The sequence below is a fragment of the Cydia splendana genome, chromosome 2, assembly GCF_910591565.1.
Source record: "Cydia splendana chromosome 2, ilCydSple1.2, whole genome shotgun sequence".
Taxonomy (NCBI): domain Eukaryota; kingdom Metazoa; phylum Arthropoda; class Insecta; order Lepidoptera; family Tortricidae; genus Cydia; species Cydia splendana.
The window spans coordinates 15910301-15933395 of record NC_085961.1 but is presented as its reverse complement, the minus strand read 5'-3'; the positions used below and the strand labels follow the sequence as shown (position 1 = coordinate 15933395).

At 38.2% G+C, this 23095-nt stretch overlaps 1 protein-coding gene across 1 annotated transcript in view; it reads left to right on the top strand.

Moving 5' to 3' along the window:
* The window catches only part of LOC134805494 (photoreceptor-specific nuclear receptor), a 44964-nt gene extending 26620 nt beyond the window's left edge, over nucleotides 1-18344 (top strand). The window contains exons 5-11 of the mRNA XM_063778791.1: nucleotides 3283-3397; nucleotides 8033-8172; nucleotides 10638-10734; nucleotides 11025-11133; nucleotides 11438-11552; nucleotides 11676-11795; nucleotides 18091-18344. Coding sequence (XP_063634861.1) covers nucleotides 3283-3397; nucleotides 8033-8172; nucleotides 10638-10734; nucleotides 11025-11133; nucleotides 11438-11552; nucleotides 11676-11795; nucleotides 18091-18329 — 935 coding nt within the window. The 3' untranslated portion in view covers nucleotides 18330-18344. The remainder of the gene's footprint in view (nucleotides 1-3282; nucleotides 3398-8032; nucleotides 8173-10637; nucleotides 10735-11024; nucleotides 11134-11437; nucleotides 11553-11675; nucleotides 11796-18090) is intronic.
* The last annotated feature ends 4751 nt before the right edge of the window (nucleotides 18345-23095 follow it).

The window sequence follows — 23095 nt, the reverse complement described above, 5'->3', positions numbered from 1 at the left end:
TAAATCAAAAGCAATAAGTATCTTTTAAAATTTTACAATACAATGCCGTTGTCCGCTTTATTCATGTTTTGTTAACGAACGAAACAAATCAAAAACTTCAACAGTCCACTCCACCCAGACAGGCGTAATTACAGCGAAACCCTTAATTGGTTTAGTTGAACTAGCTAAGGCTTTTGACAACGTGAAACGCAGTGCCGAGAATAATTAGATTGTCCTGAGTCCTGACTACCGTCGACATCTCAAAACGTAACCAAATTACGCTTTCCTTTTCAAAGAGCCGAGAGCAAAATAATACAAAGCTAAAGTAAAGTGATAAAGGGGCGGGCGTGCCTCAGGGCGCGCTTCTGTGCCCCCGACTAATGATGTGCCGTCGGCTACGTTAAGTTACAGATTTGCCGGTAAATTTCTAAAGTTACGGGTATATTCAAGAGTTGTAAATTACAATTATTTAATCAGTAAATTACGCCTTTATTAGGTGTTGGTGTTGGTTAAGATTCCTTTGCCATTTTGTAAATATATTAGTTTTAAATTAATAAAGTATCTGTTAAATATTCGATTCACGCTAGGTTCGTTTTTCCACGTACTAAGTGTTGAGTTGTAACAAGAACACGACGACTACCTAAATCAAATACATCGATTCGAATGCTAATTAAACTCTTGAATCAATTTACTTTTTCTAGCTTTTATGAGTAGGTAGGTATTCCTTGTTGTCTATATTGTTTCATGGCGGACGTATAAATCCTCGATAAGAGCAGGTGCCTACATCACTTTAGCTTTACCTCATCACGCCTGTCTGACGCCTTCTTCCTACAAATTGAATCAACGTTTCATTGTTGGAGTTGCATTTCATTGGGGGATGCAAATAAAAGTTCGAAGTTTGATTGCCAGCATTTTTGTTACACGCAATGTTGTTGGAAAACCGTGAAGTTGTCGAAAAAAACAAAATTGTGCTCCCCTATTTGTTAATAGAAGTACCTATTTTACATTTATCAGAATTATCAAAGAGCTGAACTGTAGCATCAATGTATTATCTAGGGTTAGACCAAGAAAAGTCTGCAGCGATTATGATAGCCCACGCGGTGCAAGTGTTATTTTAAACGTCAAACTTCTATAAAATTATGACGTATACATAACACTTGCACTGCGTGGGCTATCAAAATTGCTGCAGATTTTTCTTGGTCTAACTCTAGGACCTGGGTACTAGCCTCCAACCACGACTGCATCCAAATTAACGGTCGATTAAAATGTCCACCCCATTTGACCTTCTTCTAGGAGCTGAATTTCAAAAATATATTTTCTTAATTGAACTCTTAATTACGTTTTAAAGACTACTTTTTTTTCATAGTCAAGACTAGGTTTCTTCAACGATTTAGGGTGTGAGTTATCTGTCGGTACCTATATGTAAGTAACGGAATGATATAAATATTGTACATACCGTGAATACGAAGAACTGAAGAACTGAATATGAAGAACTGAAGATATGTACCTACCTCCTAATATCTCAAATGGATGTCGTAAAAGAAATGGGGAGCAGAATCGAAAACGACAACACACCCATAAAACGCATTTATGTCCCTGCCATCAAAATAATAGCACATAAGACATTATACTATATGATGTAGATATACCTAAGTAAAGGTCTTTTTTTTATTTAAAAGATTTTCAGAACGTTTTAGTTACCTAAATCTTAAAGTTTAGGCTTTTGGGAGTTTATTGTTTTATTATGAATTAATACAATTTTTTTAATAAAATTAAGCGTAGTACCCTTAATTTCATTATTTAATGTATCTATGAAGTATTTAAATGGTTTTAAATGTACATACTGTATACATACATGGGTACATAAAATATTTTTTTGTCAGAAAGTTAATAAGTGACGGTCTGCTAAATCAATAACAAACCACACACGTATATAGGTAATATGTACCTAAATATTACATTTTAAGTTTTGTAAACTTTTGCTTCTTCGTGGTTCGTGCGTTAAAACCCTATAAGTACCCACAAAAGCAGCAGCAAAACCAACTTCCCCAACTAGTTTGTCCCGTTAGATAAAGTTCGCCAGTAAAAGGTGCACGGGGCGGCAATAAAATCAAATAGAAGCCCCCACCACCCCCACTGGGAGGGAGGGGGCGCGTGTCATTTGCAGTTTTATGTGAGCTGTTTTGTCAGACTTTCGGATGACGGGGTTTTATTAACAGAACGCTCACGAATGGCAGCCCCGGTGGGGATTCATATTTTGTGAAACAAATAAAACTAATTTACTTATTTAATTGTAAAAGTTGACTCATTATACGTAGATTCCACACGGAGAGGATCGGAACGTCTAAAATTAATTATTAGAGGTGCCTATACCTTTAGGTACGCTTTGGTGTGTGCTATTTTATATACACACGAACACCTACATATAACCAGTATTAACATGCAATACTTAACACTACTTTCACCATTCACTAACCCGGGGTTAACCGGTTAAACATGGAGTTACAATGATTACCAGTACAAATTGACACTGGGTTAACGGTCTAACCGGTTAACCCCGGGTTAGAGAGATCGTGCAAGTGGCTAGTACAAACTCATTGGTAGGTACGAGCCGGGGTTCCAACCCGCAACCTTCAGTTTCAAAGTCACATGCCTTATGGCTAAGCCATCACCGCATTTTATTCACTTTTAATATACCTATGTACTTATATCTGCATGAAAAATATGTTACCATGCCCTAACTAAGTAGTTATATGATATATCTCCCTTAAAATCTATAAACTTTGACCGGGACTACCCATGTGTATTTTCTATAAAGGCTACATTACTAAGCTCCGCTCCCACCCTCTTTTTTTGCTGGTAAACTTCCCAGACGTGTGCACTTCATGGAGTGCATTTTTATTCCCCTCGCATCGCTGAAATCTTCGGGGAACCTCCGCCGCGCCGGTGATCTTCAAACACTGCGTTTTTGGAAAAGGATTTCAAATATCAGAAATATCAGTAGGTATGCACTTTCCTTTAACGCTATCCATAAATAAGTAGTAGATTGTATGATATGGAAGTAAAATGTAGTATTTAGCCGAAGGCCATCCTGAGCGGTGCGAGGGATTCTAGGCTTGGCGAGGAGTTCATTATATGTCTTCTGCTGGGCTACTTGAGATACTTAATTTTAAGCTGGGCAGCGTGAATGTGTCCACACATGATAAATATCTAGGGACGGAGTCTGGTTACTATCAGGTGGGTTATGTGGTTGGACACAGTATTAAAAGAGTTTGATGCATAAGGTATGCCTTTTGTCCACAGCGGTACAGAATGAGCGCCAACCTCGTAACACTGCCACGATCCGACCAGAGACGCTGAGAGATATGGACCAAGAACGTGCTCTGAGAGAAGCTGCGGTGGCAGTAGGTGTTTTTGGGTAAGTAAATTTTTAATTTATGCAAGTGCTAAGGCCATTACCACACGTGTAACATGTAACATGACTGAAAAAAGTCCTTTGGAGTTGTCAGGACGATTTTTCTACTGAACGACAGCTTTATCAAAAAAAAAATGTGAATTAAGTAATTTGAAACCACGACAAGCAGAACCCTTATTTAGCATGAAGTCGAGTAAAAGACCTTTGAAGCGCATCACTCTTTGACTTGTCTTTTGGAAAGATTCTTTGTAGGTACTATCGCCAACTTCCCCGTTCAGTTTAGGAAAATACCGTCGTCAAATGATCCAACTGGATTAGTATGAAACCGTTTCTTTTTATTTAATCGTCCGCAAAGCTAACTTGGTTTTTTAATAAAGAACATTTTGTTTGGCGTTCTGGAATGAGCACTTTGTATTTATTGTAGGTTGACTTTTTTTGATGGCGGGACAAAGCTTTGATACCTAGACAGTAAATGTTGTGTTTTCCTTTTGTTATTCGTCGAATTTAGTCAGACCTAGTATTTTTTGCAAAAATTTCTTAATAGGTAGGTACCTACATGTTTTAAGTAGGTGACACCTACAGTCATTTATGTTGTAATCATTTAAATAAGGATGTTACTCTATGTGTCTATTGCACAATAACAGAATAATATACGTAGGTATATTATACAGGGTGATTCATGAGACGTGAGCAGGACTAATCCTGCACACTCAGTAACTGATAATTGATCGATCACCGTCGTATTTACGTGAAACAACCACACTTTTTCCTATTTTTTAAGTTTTTGGTGAGGGCAAATTTAATCCTCTACAATCATGGTCACCCTACAAGACCTAATTAATAAGCATAAAACCTCTTTATCTTTTTGATTACGAAGAAAATAAACTGTCAAACTTGAGTGAGATACGAGTTTTCAAAAGTAACCAGACCGCGATGACAGTGATGACATTCAATTTGACACAGAATATCGGTAGTTTAGTATTCTAATTTTAGGGTGACCACGCATGTCGTAAATAAATTAATAACTTTTTTTTCAACACGACTAGAAAATTAACGTTAACCTCACTAATACTGAATCTGATACGAAAGTGTTGCTTATAATTTACGAAATGCGCAGTATTAGTCCTGCTCACGTCTCCTGAATCATCCTGTATACCTACCCTTATCTTTCCTTATCATTATCACCACTATCACCAGTCACAATACAATATAGTTATACTTATACAATAATCGTAATTGTGTTATAAATAGGTACCTAATATACTTATTACATATGGGGTTCATCGATCAATAGCCAAAATAGTAAGTAGGTAGATGAGTTTTACGGCATTAGGTATTATTTTATTTTACAAACATCAGTTGTGTTGTGTCCATGTTGTGGCGCTACGCTACGCAAATACTAAACACCAAGGGGGTTTGCCATCATGTCCCGTTTTAGACATTTCTTTACAACTTTAACGATCTGCGTATCATATGTAACTAAAAGTGACTCTTACAACGTGCTCACGAGAAACCCGAAAGCTCTTTAACCTCCCCTCCTGATCATAATTATTTAAAGACTTAAAAATGTCCTATAAACTAATACATAGACACTAAAATATAGGTAGCTACTCTCTCTCTATAATATTTCGTAAGTAGGTATTTCAGCAAACCCAGAATCTTATACATTTTAATACTCATTGCCCCAAAATTTTATGACACGATTTGGCAGTCAGATGCAAACCAATCTCGGTATAGTGCGCAGCGCTGTTCTCTTAACACTAAATCATAACATTATGTAAATGTAATAACTACGAATGGCGAACTATGGGGAGGGCGAGAACGTTCAACTGTTAAGTGATTTGTTTTTTACATAGTGTTATGGGAAGTATATTTTATGATTTATATTTATATTATGTCGTTCTTATCAAACAAGGGAGGAGATAATGTAGAGTATTAAAATATTCATATTTAAATAAATCGAAGCTAAAATGAATAGGTGAAGAAATCTTTAAAAATACCTCGTTTAGGTACCCTTCTGGATTAATATCTTACCTATTTATTTATTGAAGTGAAAACTTCTTTAGCGGCGCTGAGCACTTTTTGTGATGGGGAAAAAATGTTAAACTCGCGAGAGCGTAAGACGTAAGACGTGACGTCACAGATTATATAATAGTTCTTACGAACAGATACTTATCTCTCAAAGAAAACGCAAATACCTACCGTTTTGATACCTACACAAAAATACAACGGAGTGACCTTCAGCGCGCCGCTCCCCGCACCGCGCGCACCGGCACAACGCTAGGGTTGCTGACGCTTAGAAATGATAAATAAATACAGGAGTGAAATAACAGGAAAGCTAAATCTTAAATTATACCTAATATTCCGGTTATGCGTTAGTGTTTGCGAAATACTAACTTTAAAAGGTCATATGTCCCTGCAGTACCCGCAGTGTTTACGTCGTTTTATAAACCGCACAATGATCCCAGCAAGAATTAGTTTTAAAATTTCGTGTATTTTAAAACCAGATAGAGATTAATGTTACACAATAAAGAAAAATAATACAGAACCCATGAATACAGGTAATTAATTATAAGTTAACCAGAGCATAAATGAGTAAGTAGGTACTTTGCGGTATAAAGTTAACTTTACTGTCGTTAAAATAAACATTTACCAACATAAATAAAAAAATTGCTACCTATTTCAAATAGATATAGATATCTAACTATACATTTGTCGTAATAAACATTACATGTTTAATTAAAGAAATTCAATAGTACCTACGTAGCTTGTAACTATCGTAAAAATTGACAGTGCGGTTGACAGTGCGGCGCGCGGTGACGTACGTGCGTGAGCGCGTGTGGCAACCAACTGGCTTGCTTTTCTACCGTGAACGGTAACAGATTCGTAGGTATAAATTCGAGCTCGCGCGGAGAGTTCCATAGGCCTGGTGACGTCACGTGTGACGGACACTGTTACAAAGTCATTGAGTTTTTCTTTTTTGATTTAAATGCCATCTAGTGAGTTTCCCTCAAACTGGTACTAATATAACTATAGTACTCAGTGATGTGCTTAGAGGGGTTTCAAGTAATGCGACGAAATAACGCTAGATCGCGTTAACCTCAATTTTGCTGCAGACATTTTGCACTAGATGGCGCTGCTATTAATATTTTGAGTTGCAATGTCATTGAGTTTTCACTTCTGCCGGCACTCCCGGAGTGCAACCCGTTGTTTTTTTATTACTTTTAGGATTGATTAATTTAGGTATGGGCCATTTATTTTCGCATTAATTTTAAGTTTCATAGATATACTTACATACAAGAACAAAGGTATTCATGAACTAATATAAGCATGTTTACGACTCCCTCTAAGAAGTATTGATTTTTAGATTGCCCCTACCCTGCTACCCTGCTATATTTATATCATGTTTATTTAATGTTCCTTTTCTTCCTTTAGCACACCTTTATTCCAGTTCTTTGAAGATACCAAGCGTTATAGGACCACCAGGGTCTATATTCACTATGCTTACTCACTTCAGTCACTTCGGTGATATTATAACTGAGATCCGATTACGTGAAGTTACTCCGAATCCGGGGATCAAGTTGTAGTAGTGTAGCTCACATTCTAGACAATATGTTTTGTTATGACACAGGTAGGACTATTTATAGGGCAGCGAAGGGTCAAGCCACAGCACAAGTGATTCAGTGCCTGATCAAAGGTGGGGTCGACCGTCGGCACGGGTGACTAGCGCCTACCTCGACATGTTATTTCATCTATGTCGTGCTTTGTATAGGGGCGTTTAAAATAGCTATCGATTAACTTTTGAAGGATGCAAGGTCTGAAACATCTAATTTCCTTATTGACGATGTCCACATAACTAGTGTCGTCTAAAATTTACAATGCATAGATATTATAGATCATAATTATTGTAACCCAAGTTGAATTGAATCATGAACTCATGAATATCGTTTAAACATCTACGTACTCACTAAAAACTACATTATTTTTCTCTTTATCAAATGATACGATGTCAAAAAATTACCGTTAATTTGTGTAGGTACACAATATGGTTAGGTAAAAATTGATAAGATCGTCGGTAATCTTCTGAACCGTTCAATGAAGTAGAAATTCTGCATTATGCCATATACTAAGTCGGATTTCTTGACAGTGCGATTCCTAAAATTGTCATAATGTCATATAAACTAAGTAGGCCAGGCACACTTTTGCTTATAGGTAGTCCACGGGTGGATTTCGAACCTAGCAATGAGAAGAGATGAATGAAATAATGACGATATTATATTATTAAGTAAAATCAAGGAAATGCCGTCATGAATCATCCTTGAATGGTACAATCAGGGGCGTATTTTGAAATTTGGCGCCCCGGGCCAATACGTTTCGCCGCCCCAGAAGTCAAGGAAGAAAACCAAAATGCATTCCGCCAGGGGCGGCATGCCGCCCCTGGGGGTTGGCATATGCCACCCCTGGAGGTTGGCGCCCCGGGCCATGGCCCGGATGGCCCTAGGGTAAATACGCCCTTGGGTACAATGTTTCAAGGGCCTATTTTAGCATTAAGCTTGTTATTAATTTAGTTTAGTAGCACCACTGTATATATCTGAAATGTAAATAAATGCTTAAAAAAATAAATTTTCTTTATTTCAGACCCCCAGTATCATTAGCTATGGCGCTATCGCCGCAGCGGTACCCACTGCTGTCCCCGCACTACCCACCGCTACCGCCGCCACAACCACAGCCGGATTCCTCGCGCGACCACGAGGAGAGGCACCACTCCGACAGCGACGGTGAGCGTTCCCAGTGTCCTCACAGCGGTACACACTGCTGTCCCCGTACTACCCACAGCTACCGCCGCGCCAACCACAGCCGGACTCCTCGCGCGACCACGAGGAGAGGCACCACTCCGACAGCGACGGTGAGTGTCCCCAGTGTCCTCACAGCGGTACCCACTGCTGTCCCCGCACTACCCACCGCTACCGCCGCCCCAACCACAGCCGGACTCCTCGCGCGACCACGAGGAGAGTCACCACTCCGACAGCGACGTTGAGTGTTCCCAGTGTCCTTACAGCGGTACCTACTCGTTTCTTTCGTCCTGCCCACCGTTGTTGCCGGAACAGAAGCCAGAGTCGTCGCTCTACCACGATGAGGGATATTACCCAGCGACGAACGGGTTTCTGTAGCGGTCCTCGCCTTCGTCCCTTACCACCGCTGCGCCTCCGAAAGCAACGGTTTCTCTAGTACCCTTGCAGCGGACTACCCACCCCGTAGTGGTATCCGCTTCTGTACCCGCCCAACCACCGCAGTTTCAAACTCATCGCACGACCACGAGAAGATGCATCACTCTGACAGCGACGGTGAGTTTCTTTAGTGTTCCTACAAGCGGTACTCGCACTCTTCGCAGCTGTGCCTTCGCAGCTGCAGCCAGACTCATCGTGCGACATCAGGAACTCCGGTTGCGACGGTGAGTAGCATAGCACCGGGATGTGTCCGCACTGCGGTATCTTGGACCAAGAGGGTATTATAATAAATCACCTCTGTGTATAGTCCCATAGTAAGCTCAATAAGGTTTTTTTAAATACAAATATAGCTATATATAGTTACAAATATTCGAGATAAATCCACAAAACCCTCCTTATTAACTAGGGTACGGTTGACATTAAAAAAACACCTGCATATAATAAATAGGTACTTACGAATTTACCCTTTAGTTTTTTTTTTGGATATTATAGAATATTACAGTCTCACTTATGTTGTCAAACATTGTGCGCTCAGTACTTTAGGGATATCCAGTCCAAGTGAGTCCGGTCACATGTTGACTATACATGATAAGTACCTATAAATATAGGGAAATTACCAATTGCCAACGAGGTGCACTTTAACCTTGCAATAAAATGTCTGGGTCATTTATTTGGTAAAAACGATGAAACAACTGCGTGTATTAAGTGAGACACAATAAATCCAAATTACTTCCTTATAAACGGGTTTTTCGTTTTTAGGGTTCCGTACCCAAAGGGTAAAACGGGACCCTATTACTAAGACTCCGCTGTCCGTCCGTCCGTCCGCCCGTCCGTCTGTCACCAGGCTGTATCTCACGAACCGTGATAGCTAGACAGTTGAAATTTTCACAGATGATGTATTTCTGTTGCCGCTATAACAACAAATACTAAAAACAGAATAGAATAAAGATTTAAGTGGAGCTCCCATACAACAAACGTGATTTTTGACCGAAGTTAAGCAACGTCGGGCGGGGTCAGTACTTGGATGGGTGACCGTTTTTTTTTGCCGTTTTTTGCATTATGGTGCGGAACCCTTCGTGCGCGAGTCCGACTCGCACTTGCCCCGTTTTTTTTGTGGTTACGAAGTGACAGCTTTACGGTTTTTTCTTTAGGTACCTAAGAAATAGATGATATTAAATAAGAAAAGAACACGTTACGGTCACGGGTGCAAATTGATACCAACAACCAGATAATAGGTATTAGGGGCCAGAAAAAGATGAGCAATATAACTGATGCATATTGTGTAGGTAATTATATGTTGTATACTTTCCATTAGAACTTAATCCGTTCGGTCAGCAAGTCACTATAATTTGAAAATATAAAAAATAAATGAATAATAGCCATGAACATATTTTTTAGGCAACCGTATTGATTTAAGTATGTTCAGAAATATATATTATTTTATTCGATAAAATATAATTTTCATCCGGTTTACAGATCAGTTAAGGTTGACCCTTACCTACTTGGGATCCTCTACTATAATTTACCTACCTACCTACTTATTAGCAAAGTGTGGTTAATAGTGGAAGAGGTACATTATCCGTACATTATGCGGTATCTCTGGTTCTGAAAAGTTGACGTTTGACGATTGAGTTAAGTAAGTATAGGCTGGGCCATCTACTTTAAGCTGTGAAACTCCACAATTTTTCTACTAAACCTCTTCAACAAACAATACACTTCTGCAACTCTTTGTCGATGTTTAATCTCCGTATCTCTCGGTTGTTAATATACTTATTGCATTTTATTTATTTATTTATCTATTTAATACTTTATTGCACATAAAATTACAAATGGTGGACTATATATATACTAATATGACATAAGGTCAGAATTAGATTTAGTTATTCTGTTAATTAATTGTCATTATCAAAGTACTAATATCATCACAGAAATTACTTATATTAGGTACGTATGTAGATGAGTGATATTGTGATTTTTAGAAATACCGTAACGATTCCCGGTTATTATGTTCCCAGATGACAGTATCGATGTTACCAACGAGGAAGATTCAACGTCCTACTCGCCGCCCGCCGCCAACCTCGCTGCCTATCCTCAGAACTGCGGGCCTTGCAGGTAAACGCAATTCCTAATTTTTCTATAAATTATAGCTTAGGTACTTTAATGATGAATTTTATAAAGTCAAGTGTGGCAAGTGCCCCTGTACTTTAAAAATACCTTATAAGAACTTAGTAGGGAAGCTAGAATGGTACCGCATTTATTACTATTTACTTACTTGTTACCTTTTCAACTCTTACTGTAGAAGTAAACACTAGAGGCAAAAATTATGTGGCACTATTCCCTTAGCTGGCTTTAACTTAACTAAAGCTGCGACACCTTACCTATCCATGGAATTGTTGATTCAGACCGCTTGGAGTGGAAAGCGCGGCAGAGACAGCAGCCCGGCTGCTGTTCATGGCCGTCAAATGGGCCAAAAACCTGCCTTCTTTCGCTAGCCTTGCCTTCAGAGACCAGGTAATTTTATAATTCCCGTGCTTGCCAATATGATAATATTGTTCAGGTTACTTAACTCGTAAATAACGATTGCATGTTGTCTAGCCCTAGCGAACATGTGTACCTATTACTTACCACTTCCTACCCATTTACATCCACGTTTGTTTTCCAGTGCGATCGACGCTTGATGGAATCCATAAGAATTATAAATGGCAGCATTTATATGTCGTATCTAACCCTACTCAGTAACATACACAAAAAATGCCTCTTCTTTTTTGCGATATTTAATCACTGAGCAAATATAAGATTTTCGTTTGTTTAACAGGTTATACTGCTCGAGGAGGCATGGTCAGAGTTGTTCCTGCTAAACGCAATCCAGTGGTGCCTGCCGCTCGACGCGGCGTGTACGGCTCTCTTCGGCAGTGACCAATCAGATCAGGGTAAATCACAATGCTTAGATTATGATATAAAAGTTCATCCCTGATGAAATGCACCGCTTGCGGTAGATTTACAGAGTCTGATAAGTATCTACTTAATACATATTTACGTATTGTTTGTGTCAGAATCTGGAGCGGGCTCAGGTGTTTTGCGGCGACTGCGTGAGGTGCTGGGCCGGTACCGCGCAGTGCTGGTCGACCCGGCCGAATTCGCTTGCATGAAGGCAATCGTACTCTTCAAATCAGGTCAGTAGATATGTCGCAGGGAATTAAATTATCAAAACAGAGATTTGATCAATAAATCTCTAAGGGATATGATCAAATCACGCAGGATGTTAAGAGCGCTCTTACAAGAAAAGTCGAAATAACGCAAAATTGATGATACTAGTCGACGAAATTCAGGACTTTGTGCTCATTATTAGAAACAATGAGTACTTGTTCCAGGAAAAGCGTCTTCTTATCTTTTTAAATATCGTTGTAAATATTAGAAAAAGGACTTATTAAATTAGTAATGATTTTTTTTCTGATGGTCGTTTCCGAAAAACCCCGTGAAGCACTGAATGGCAAGCTCTTATTTGGAAATGTTGAGAAGTTTACTCTGCTAAACCTGGCTATTTTGTATTACTAATACCCTGTACTTTAGGCATATCAAACGATATTTTTCCTACACACCTTTGAGAAAGAGAAAATCAAAGTAAAACGAACTCAATTTTCTCTCCGAAACAAGTGTCAATTCCTACGAAAATCTACTTAATATCGAAGTCATTTTCATACTCAAGCAATCTGCAACGTTTGCTTATACTGTTGGTATACATTAGTGTTTATGAAATTCTACTATAATTTTTTGGCAATTTTTTGAAAACTACTCTATATTACCGATGACGCGCGCTGCGCCAGCTCAGTGCCGCGGCAGAGCTTGTAGAGGCAGGACGTGTGTCGGTCGGCTCCGCACATTTTCAACGGCGACAACGAGATTTTTTATCATTGTGTGCGGCGGGCGCCGTGTAAAACGCTATACTGTGTGCGTGTAAACCGCAACGAGAGACTTTGATCCTAGCACTGTTTTTATAGTATTATAATTTATAATGGTACAGTTTAATAAACTACCGGACAGGATTAAAAATATTTGAAACGACCTGACATTCTATATGTATTAATTTTGACTCAAGATAGTACTCAGGGTCTGATGATGGAGCCGGAAGGTGGTCACCGGTACCAATCAACCATGCAACTAAACCACTTCGTGTTTAGGCTCGTTTTATTCATCTCAACAAGATCTTTGACACAAGATAGTACTCATGGTCTGATGATGGAGCCGGAAGGTGGTCACCGGTACCAATCAACCATGCAACTAAACCACTTCGTGTTTGGGCTCGTTTGATTCGTCTCAACAAGATCTTTGACACAAGATAGAAATAGAAATAGATAGAAATAGAAATAGAAATAGTTTATTCGTGGCATAAAAAATTGGTAACAGACAAGAGAAAAAAAAAAGAAGAACGAAAATTAAAATTTACACTTAACATTACAACACATATCATTACATAACAGAACAAGTAAATAGCCACGAAATGGTCCCGACTCAGCATGGTGTTAGCCTAAATGGGCCAACGCTGGTCTTCCGTCGGGGCCATGGACGAGTGAATCACGGAAACGGATAGTACACAACATTTAAATAATGAACAGTGGCAAAAAAACAAACGAGTTGGAAATAAATAAATAACAGTAATTCATTAATATTATAAAATAATTACATTTTATGGAAATAAAATAAAAACCAAAAGAAATAATGGCGAAAGACTAAAATGTGAACGCGACCAATTGTGACATAAGTGTCGAGCAGTTGGCGCCATCTGTTACAACACAGCAAGGATTAAAACGCGTTAAGCAAAAACAACAAATATACGTGAGCCATAGTTCACGTGTTGGAAAGTTTTATAAGCGAAAATAATACATACTAACTACAATTACTAGAACTACGACAAAACATATTGAGAATTAAATTAAGAACTACGTAAAACAATAAAAATGAGTTTGAATGGCAGTTGCGGAAGGGACAGAAAAAGATGGTAAGTACTTATACATACATGAATATTTAAATGCAGCTTGTCTCAAGTTTGAGGCATTCCTCGCTAAGCTGGTGTTCAGATAGTACTCAGGGTCTGATGATGGAGCCTGAAAGTGGTCACCGGTACCAATCAACCATGCAACTAAACCACTTCGTGCTTGGGCTCGTTCGATTCGTCGCAACAAGATCTTTGACAAAAGTTAGTACTCAGAGTCTGATGATGGAGCTGGACTGTGGCCACGGGTACCAGTCTACCATGTAACTGAACCACTTCGTGTTTGGGCTCGTTTGATTCGTCGCAACAAGATCTTTGACACAAGATACTACTCAGGGTCTGATGATGGAGCTCGAAGGTGGCGACGAGTACTAGTCTATCACGTAACTGAACCACTTCGTGTTTGGGCTCCGTGTTTGGGCTTCGTGTTTGGGCATCGTGTTTGGGCTTCGTGTTTAGTGTATCACCTAGTGTCAAAGATCTTGTTGAGACGAATCAAACGAGCCTAAACACGAAGTTGTTTAGTTACACGATAGACTGGTACCCGTGGCCACCTTCCAGCTCCATCATCAGACCCTGTGTATCTTCAGTGTCAAAGATCTTGTTGCTACGAATCAAACGAGCCCAAACACGAAGTGGTTTAGTTACATGATAGACTGGTACCCGTGGCCGCCTTCCAGCTCCATCATCAGACCCTGTGTATCTTCAGTGTCAAAGATCTTGTTGAGACGAATCAAACGAGCCTAATCATGTTACTACATGGTTGATTGGTATCCGTGACCACCTTAATCATCATCATTATCATCAGATCCTCAATACTAGTTCGTTTTTAAACCCTCGTTGATACCGTAAACCGGGGTTAAAGGGTTACTTTGATTTGCGGGTCGACTTTGATAACGACTTCCCTCCGCTACTAAAGTGCTTGTTTTGACGAGTTGGAAAATACCTTCCCAGTTATTTTTTCTTTATTGGCAACACTGATAGTTGCTTCATCGCCCAGTAACCGGATTCGAGTGTAATATTATTATTTCGTCTTGAAAAAAAAATCAATGGCGGGTACGCATTTCTTCCTGGTTTTATTGGTTGAAAAACTTTAACGGTATTTGTGTCAATAATTAAATACATGTAATTTTATAGTGTCTTAGGTTAATCAGTGTTTATTCGTGAGTTTATAAAAAAATACCTGTATTCGACAACCTACACATGCGCACATAGCCGGGGAATCCATGGGTCGGGGTGTCTTTGATCACTTATACGTGGTGAAATTGATCAAAATATTAAAGTAGCACCATGAATTATTTTGGCAACTTACGATTTTTCTTATGTATCTTTTTCAATAATAAATAGGTATCTTTTGAGTCAGTGGAAGAGGTAGAGGTTGTAGAATTATAAGTTTGTATGCAAATGTTGATCTCCGGAGCTGCTCATCTGATTTTAAACATTCTTTTACCCGTCTCTATTGTATGGAATTAACTTTCTGGGTGGAAATTGGCTATATTTCATCCTGCGTCTTTGCTTTAGGTGTTTTATTATACGTGCGTAAGGCCACCAGCCCACCAGGGTATTAATGAATTCTACTATTAATTGTTTTTTTTATAGAAACAATGTCAGTGATTACAAAAAAATATTGGGTACCTAACGAGACTACAAAAAATACCAAGAAGAACAACTCAATGATGCACTCGCACACATAGAGGCGGGCACAAAATCTATTCGTGCCGCACCGAAAGCATACATTTTTTTATAGAACTTTATACAATAAGTATAAAGGCAACATATCAAAAACCCGGGTGCACATACCAAATTTACTGAAACCGTAAAACTTGGAATTCAAAAATCAGTTGCTAAGTGAGATAATAAGTTAATATCCTACGTTATTTATAGTAGGTAATGTAATAAGCGCTTAAAGTTATTAATTTGTATAATTTGGTATGTTATCAAAGTAACCCCACACCTTAAAAATATAAATAACTTAAAAAGTACATAACCGATTTTTATTTTTTTATTTTTTACGGGCTTTTTAGCGGGACTACTTTAGATTGTCAGCAAAAAAAATAGTGGTTTCAAAGTAACCCCATTCTCAATATAACTTTGATCGCGTTGTTTTTATTTATTTCTGAAAAAAATATATGTCCTAATTTTTTTTTATTTGTCAGGCGGAAAGAAGAGTAAAAGCCGATTATTATATTTTTATTTCATATTTTTACGTATATTAGGATCATCAAAAAATGGTGCCAAACTCTAAAATTGATCAAAGTAACCCCGGTTTACGGTACAAACTTTACAACCTATAGGTACCAAATGCTATGACGAAACATGTAAATAAGCGAGTACCTATAATTTATTTCGAGTAATACTTATACCTTCATAAGTACGAGTATGGGGCTATTCATAAATTACGTCGTTTCAAATGGAAGGAGGGGGGGGGGGGGGTCTGGACATCGGATGATGGTAGTATGACGTAGGAGGAAACAGAGTCATCCGAAGCATGATTTTTGGATGATTTGAGGGGTGGGGGGTCAAAAATCGTCAAAAATAGATGAAAAATTAATTTATGAACACTGCACACACTTACATTTGCACTGCATTTAGTATTTTCGTACTTACCAAATAACAGTTTTAGGACTTTAAAAGTTAAGCACAGTTAGTGTTGTTATGGTTGATTTCAATATGCTTCGCGAAGGATCAAGAATGTTTAATCCATCATTGTAGTGCGAGTGTGGTAGAAGGGATCGGCATACTAAGCTCGCACGGCCTGCCGCAGCGCGTAAAATACCTAAACTCGCTCAACGCCGAAATGTAATAGCGCTCTTAAAATGGCGAATCCATATCATCAATTCCCTAGAAAAATTCAGTCATTTGACCAAATCACTGACTCTGTTTAGTGAAAAGACAAAATCGGCCAATAAACGCCAAACGCTTTTTCATTTCACTAGATTTGTTTAGGAATTTGACAAAATCCCTAACCACGACAGTAAGTTGACGAAACGAACTCAAAAAGTCAACCAGATTTATCATTTCGCTAAACAGGTTTAGTGAAATGATAAAGTCTCAACTGGAAGATGGTAAGTATATGGTGATTTGATTAAATCTCTGAACGGTTTAGTGAAATGATGAAAGCAAGTACAGAATACAACAGTTTACTCTACAGTTAAGCGATTTGATCAAATCTCTGACTAGATTAAGTGAAATGGTAAAATAAAATGTAAATGTATGGTAAGTAGGTATGAAAGCTGTTTAATAAAACCAGCTATTTCAATCGAATACAAGAATAGGGGGTTGTAAACTGATACATAATTATTAATTATTAAGAGGGATTGTCTTTTTAATTATACCATACTTTCTTACTACAATAAACTATGGTAAAGAAAGTTACCTTCTGATGGTATAGTTGCCAGTATTGACGGTAATGAAAAACGAAGCTACAAGTGCGTAAACGTAATTTTAATTGAGTACTTTCCTCTACTTCAAATTAATTATTTCACACCGTGCACGAAATAAAGCACCAGATAATTATCAGAAAAACATAGACAGCAGTTACTTTTAAACACAATTTATATTTAATAAATCGGATTGAAATGTAAAAAGTACAAGGATAATAGACCCTAATAAACTAATACAATAACGTTACAGGAACTTAACGAATACAAATGCCGCTCGTAGCGGTCGGAGCTTAGGTATGCATTGCAATAATAACAAAGTGCACTTTTATGGCCAGACAATATTTGCCGTTACGGGACCGTAGTTATGTCTTGTAGGCACAAGACATAACTTTTATTTTTAGCTTTACTTATTAATACTATTACATATATATTAATAATTATGTATCAGTTTACAACCCCCTATTCTTGTATTCGATTGAAATAGCTGGTTTTATTAAACAGCTTTCATACCTACTTACCATACATTTACATTTTATTTTACCATTTCACTTAATCTAGTCAGAGATTTGATCAAATCGCTTAACTGTAGAGTAAACTGTTGTATTCTGTACTTGCTTTCATCATTTCACTAAACCGTTCAGAGATTTAATCAAATCACCATATACTTACCATCTTCCAGTTGAGACTTTATCATTTCACTAAACCTGTTTAGCGAAATGATAAATCTGGTTGACTTTTTGAGTTCGTTTCGTCAACTTACTGTCGTGGTTAGGGATTTTGTCAAATTCCTAAACAAATCTAGTGAAATGAAAAAGCGTTTCGCGTTTATTGGCCGATTTTGTCTTTTCACTAAACAGAGTCAGTGATTTGGTCAAATGACTGAATTTTTCTAGGGAATTGATGATATGGATTCGCCATTTTAACATCCTACGTGATTTGATCATATCCCTTAGAGATTTGATCAAATCTCTGTTTTGATAATTTCCCTGCGACAGATATAAGTATAAATCGCTCGCTCGTTATTTCCTCACAATTTATTATTCACCACCAGCGAGATCGGCAAGAAGTCCTCTGATGGTGACGTTAATTTTCCAGAGACACGCGGTCTCAAGGATCCTCTGCAGATCGAGAACCTCCAAGACCAGGCGCAGGTGATGTTGATGACGCACGCCCGCGCGGCGCACGCGGCGGCGCCCGCGCGCTTCGGCCGCTTGCTGCTGCTGCTGCCGCTGCTCCGCCTCGTCTCCCCGCACCAGCTCGAGAGGGAGTTCTTCGCCAAGACCATCGGACAGACGCCCATGGAAAAGGTGCTAGCTGACATGTATAAAAATTAGCTTTAGATTGATTGTTTTCTGTGAAGGAACTAAGATTAGTGGTGTTCGACATTTAGCGCGAGAAGCTGCGTTGTGAGATAAAGTGGTCCGTTAAATTTTTCATTGGTGCGCTAGTGACGAGCCGCGATTGTGGACGAAATGCCAACCCTCGTCTTTACACTGACATTATCTTATGCATATGATATGAGACAATCCGAGAGTGTTAATAACACCTTAATATATGTATGACCGTCTGAAAATACTTATGGTCGTAACATTCCAAATGCCAAGCAATCAAAATTTAAGGATCCACATAATTTTTGATTGATGAAGATGTATAGGTAATTAATTCAGTAGTAGGTACACGTGTACCTACTTATTTTAACTTGATCCATCTAGAAGTGAAATCGGATAAAAGAAAAGCTTGATTTTTAAATCGAATTATGGCCTCATAATCGATGTTTGATATAATATTTGTACAAATCTATGTAAATAAGTAAGATATATGATAAGGTGTCCTTGAAGATTGTTAATACAGTAAAAATCCCTATTATTTCAGTTTTTGTACCCCCTATTAACTACAAAATCTACAAATGTACCTACCTACCAAATGTCTTAAAACTTAGTTAGCGTCAGACCACAAAATACTTCTCTGGTTTTTACAATGCACCTCTATTTATAGTCCATATAAATATTAGGCTATATACTGAAAGTAAAATTAAGAGAAAGATCGAGTGTACCTAACAGTATTGTATCGTATGTATAGGGACCGTGCGCGTTGGAGAGTCTGCCATCTTGTGGCCTGAATCGGAAACATATGTGCACATGTACTTTGCCAAAGCAAGTGTGCTACCATCTACCGTTCTCGTAGGTACGTTTCCTTGTGCATAGTACGTTTTGTTCTGCCATCTTGTGGGCTACATCGGAGCATAAACGTCACATTTACGTTAGCGCCAAAAATCTGACGGCTCCTATGCTGCCCCCTATATAGTTCATGCACGCCCCCTATACCCAACTGCAAATGTTTATATTGTAGGTACCTATCAAGCACTTGCAGCCATCTGTAGGTACTTAAACAACATCTGTTCTGCATGCCAAGCAACAAACAGAGCATGAATGTGGTGGACAGATTCGGTGCACAATTTATTCGATAAGGAAAAATCCTAATAGAATAAATTTTCCCTCATTGCGAATCTTACTACAGACGTCATTGATACGCAGAATTCTACTATCCTAGACGACATTTGATGTACCTAATTCCTGTTATGTGTTTATCAACACGAAACAAATTGATTTGAATTATGCAAATAGGGTTTTTTGATGACACTAAGACAGAGTTCTGTACAACGGACGATCGAATGTGAGAAGTTTTTTTTCAATCCAGCTTCATAAAAGTAAAATAATAACTACTTTTACTTTACTAAAAATATACTTTCAGAAATTCGGATAGGAACCACAATAGGGAACGAACCTTTAAAGTCTTCGTTACATAATATGATATAAATAAATACAATCACGTTTAAAAGTCGGTCTGCCCCTAATAATTAATGCACTAAATCAATTTGGTCTAATTTAAGTAGTTATTTGTTGCTTTGTCTTTAATGGTAGGTACCTAACATTTGATACTAAGTAGATCATTATTAACGAATACTAAACTTGGTCAACCCACGACGCTAGTCGCTCATTATGTCTATGTCGTGAAACTCGTAAGAACAGCATATAAAAAGCCAATCAACGGTGAACATCGGGCTGCAAGACTGGTTTACTCGTACATACAAGCAACCTATTGATATCTAAAGACCTTGCACAGCCTCACTTTGTAAACCACATCGTATTCTGAGTGTTACGGTTATGAGTAGGTAGGGGCAGATAATATGAATTTCATGTAAAGCCTGACCAGTAAATTAAATGATCACGCGCCATATTCCGGAATTTCATTAGAACTAATTTTTTCATACTATCTGAACTGTCACCATATGAATGAGAATGATAGCGCCCTCTTGACAATTTATTACTGGTCAGGCCGGCTTTATCAGTTTAAGTAGACCACAGCCAGCAGTTTCGTCTCATTGTTTCATATAATAGATATAGGTACTTGTAAAAAACGAATAAGTACTTAGATAGGTTTAAAATGAACGCGATCATACAAAAGTAGTCTGGGTTAAAACATTGTTTTCTAAACTGTAGCATCATGGACATGTTTTTTTTAACACGTTTAATTACCTACGCATCTGAGTAGCATCCAATGTACCTAGTAATCAGTTATTGCTCGCGGTTCTTGATAAAAAAAATACTCAGTTTTCCTTGTTTTTAAATAGCGATGGCATGGTCGGAAACGAGTTGATACCTATACCTACCTATTTTACTCATTTTATATACGTCTCATAGATTGAGATATGAGTGAGATTGAGTTATGGTACTAGGCAACGAAACGCATTTTTATTACCTTTTGGTACCAAAAACAATAGTACATTGTAGGAGAGGACGGTAAACCGCTAAAAGATGGACGAGTGCGTTTGAGGGCCGACACGTTGTGGAGGCCCTCAAATAATACGAGTCCATCTTTAGCGTTTCCGGCCGAGGCATTACATAGTGCTTTTCACGACTACTGCGAGGAAATAAAAAGATGGACGAGTGCGTTTGAGGGCCGACACGTTGTGGAGGCCCTCAAATAATACGAGTCCATCTTTAGCGTTTCCGGCCGAGGCATTACATAGTGCTTTTCACGACTACTGCGAGGAAATAAGAAAATATTTGCATAACTATAAGTACTAGCCCGCGATTTCTCTGGTAGCAAATTACTATTAGCCACTGCCTGTGCTGTCTCTTGAATTTCGGTAGGCGTCAGCGTAAGAATATCATTTTCTTCACTAGAATAGGGGAGGGGGTCCCAAAGTGAGCACCTTAAGGGGAACTGCGAAAAAAGTATGAAGAAAATATCAGTAACACTTAACTTTGAATGCTGTTTAAAACCGAATTTATCGTAGTTTAATTTTACATACTTCAATATTCTGCAAAGTTTAGGAAAAGACTTAAATGGGGCTCCCATACAACAAACGTGATTTTTGACCAAAGTTAAGCAACGTCGGACGTGGTCAGTACTTGGATGGGTGACCTTTTTTTTTGCATTTTTTTCCGTTTTTTTTTTTCATTATGGTACGGAACCCTTCATGCGCGAGTCCGACTCGCACTTGCCCGGTTTTTTTATCATGTTTTAAATGATACTCATTGCTGTAGCGAACCGTCACCAATGACAGATGATGATAACAATGAAACATTGTAGTAGTGGCGGTTCAGGTGCTACAGCTATTGCCTACTTTCCAGCTTGGTTTAGACCATCTATTGCCACATTTCCGAACAGTGGCATGAAAATGTCTACACTTGATACCGCATTTCGTAGAAATCATCGGTTGAGCTGAGGGCCTACCGCGAAAAACCAACGTAGGTATCAATTTTCCAATAGGTTCGGTCAATATCTACCAACTGGGAAAGTGATAAGTAAAAATAAGTACCTAAACAAGGAAAAAAGAGTTGTCATTATTCTAGCTAGGCTCTGTCTATCCTATTTTAGTACCTCTTTAGCCATTTTAAAAATCGGGTTAAATTTTGAATATGTTTGTATCTACCTACCGACTAACTTTTTTTTAAAAGGATCTAATTTTGTAAATGTGTAAATATTAACATAATGTTATTGTAATTTAAGTAGACATTTATTACTAACCAACGTAAATACCTATTATACATTGTTTCCTGTATTACATTAATGATAAATTAATTGTGTAAATACCTAATAGTAACAGTACGTCTATTGCACAGAAATTTACAGTAAAATGTAGGTAAGTAACTGAGAATTTTGGGGTACCTATGACCTATGTAAATAACCATTAAATAATGGGGCAAAGTACATACTGTGAATGAAGATTGCTAACTTGTAGTTTTTACATTTTCCTGATATTAATACCTACGTTTTAGATGGCTTAAATATTAATTCAATATTAACTTCCCTACCTATTTTCGAGGATGTGTTGTGTTGACGGCTAGGGAAATATAGTGCAAGTTGATACTTCTGCTGTTACTTAACCCTTTTCCAGGCCGCACTAATCTACAAGGTACCTACTTATTTATTCCCAAAATATCCTAATATACCATCAGTAAATCCAGCTTTGATTCATTTGAAGACAATAGTCACATTTTCCGAAACTCCAATCTAATTTGTACCTTAAATCGGATTACTTAGGTTGAAATTCTATTGGCGCGTACGTGGTCGAGAAATCGTACCTATACTGTGCCAGGAAAAGGGTTAGGGGGAAGCGGGATAGATAGGCACAAGGGGCAGTTTTGAACACCCACACTAATTCCTTAACTAAAAACTTATGTTGACCTTCTACAATGCTAAAACGTGGCTTTGTATGTGTGAGTGAGGTACCAGCTTCGGCACATCTCTCCTGCCAGCCGTTGTGGCTTGGTGCGTGAAAACGTGTTTCCGCGGTTGCATAGTAAATAAATTATGTTTTTTTTATCGAGTTGTGGTGCGAAATTTTAGACCTTATCGGATGAACATTATAATGAGCGCTAAGTACGTTTATTCAGTAATAAAGTTAGCTTATTATTTTAAAGTGATACTTAATAGTATATTAAAAAAAAAAAAATATTTGACCATTGGGGTATATTGGTACAATAAAGTTTGGGGCAGCTTTGAACATATCAAAGTGCCCCTCTAGTGTATCTAAGTGCCCCTGCCAGTTTTTATGTTAAGAAAAAAAAAATTTAGTAAATAGTGCGAACGT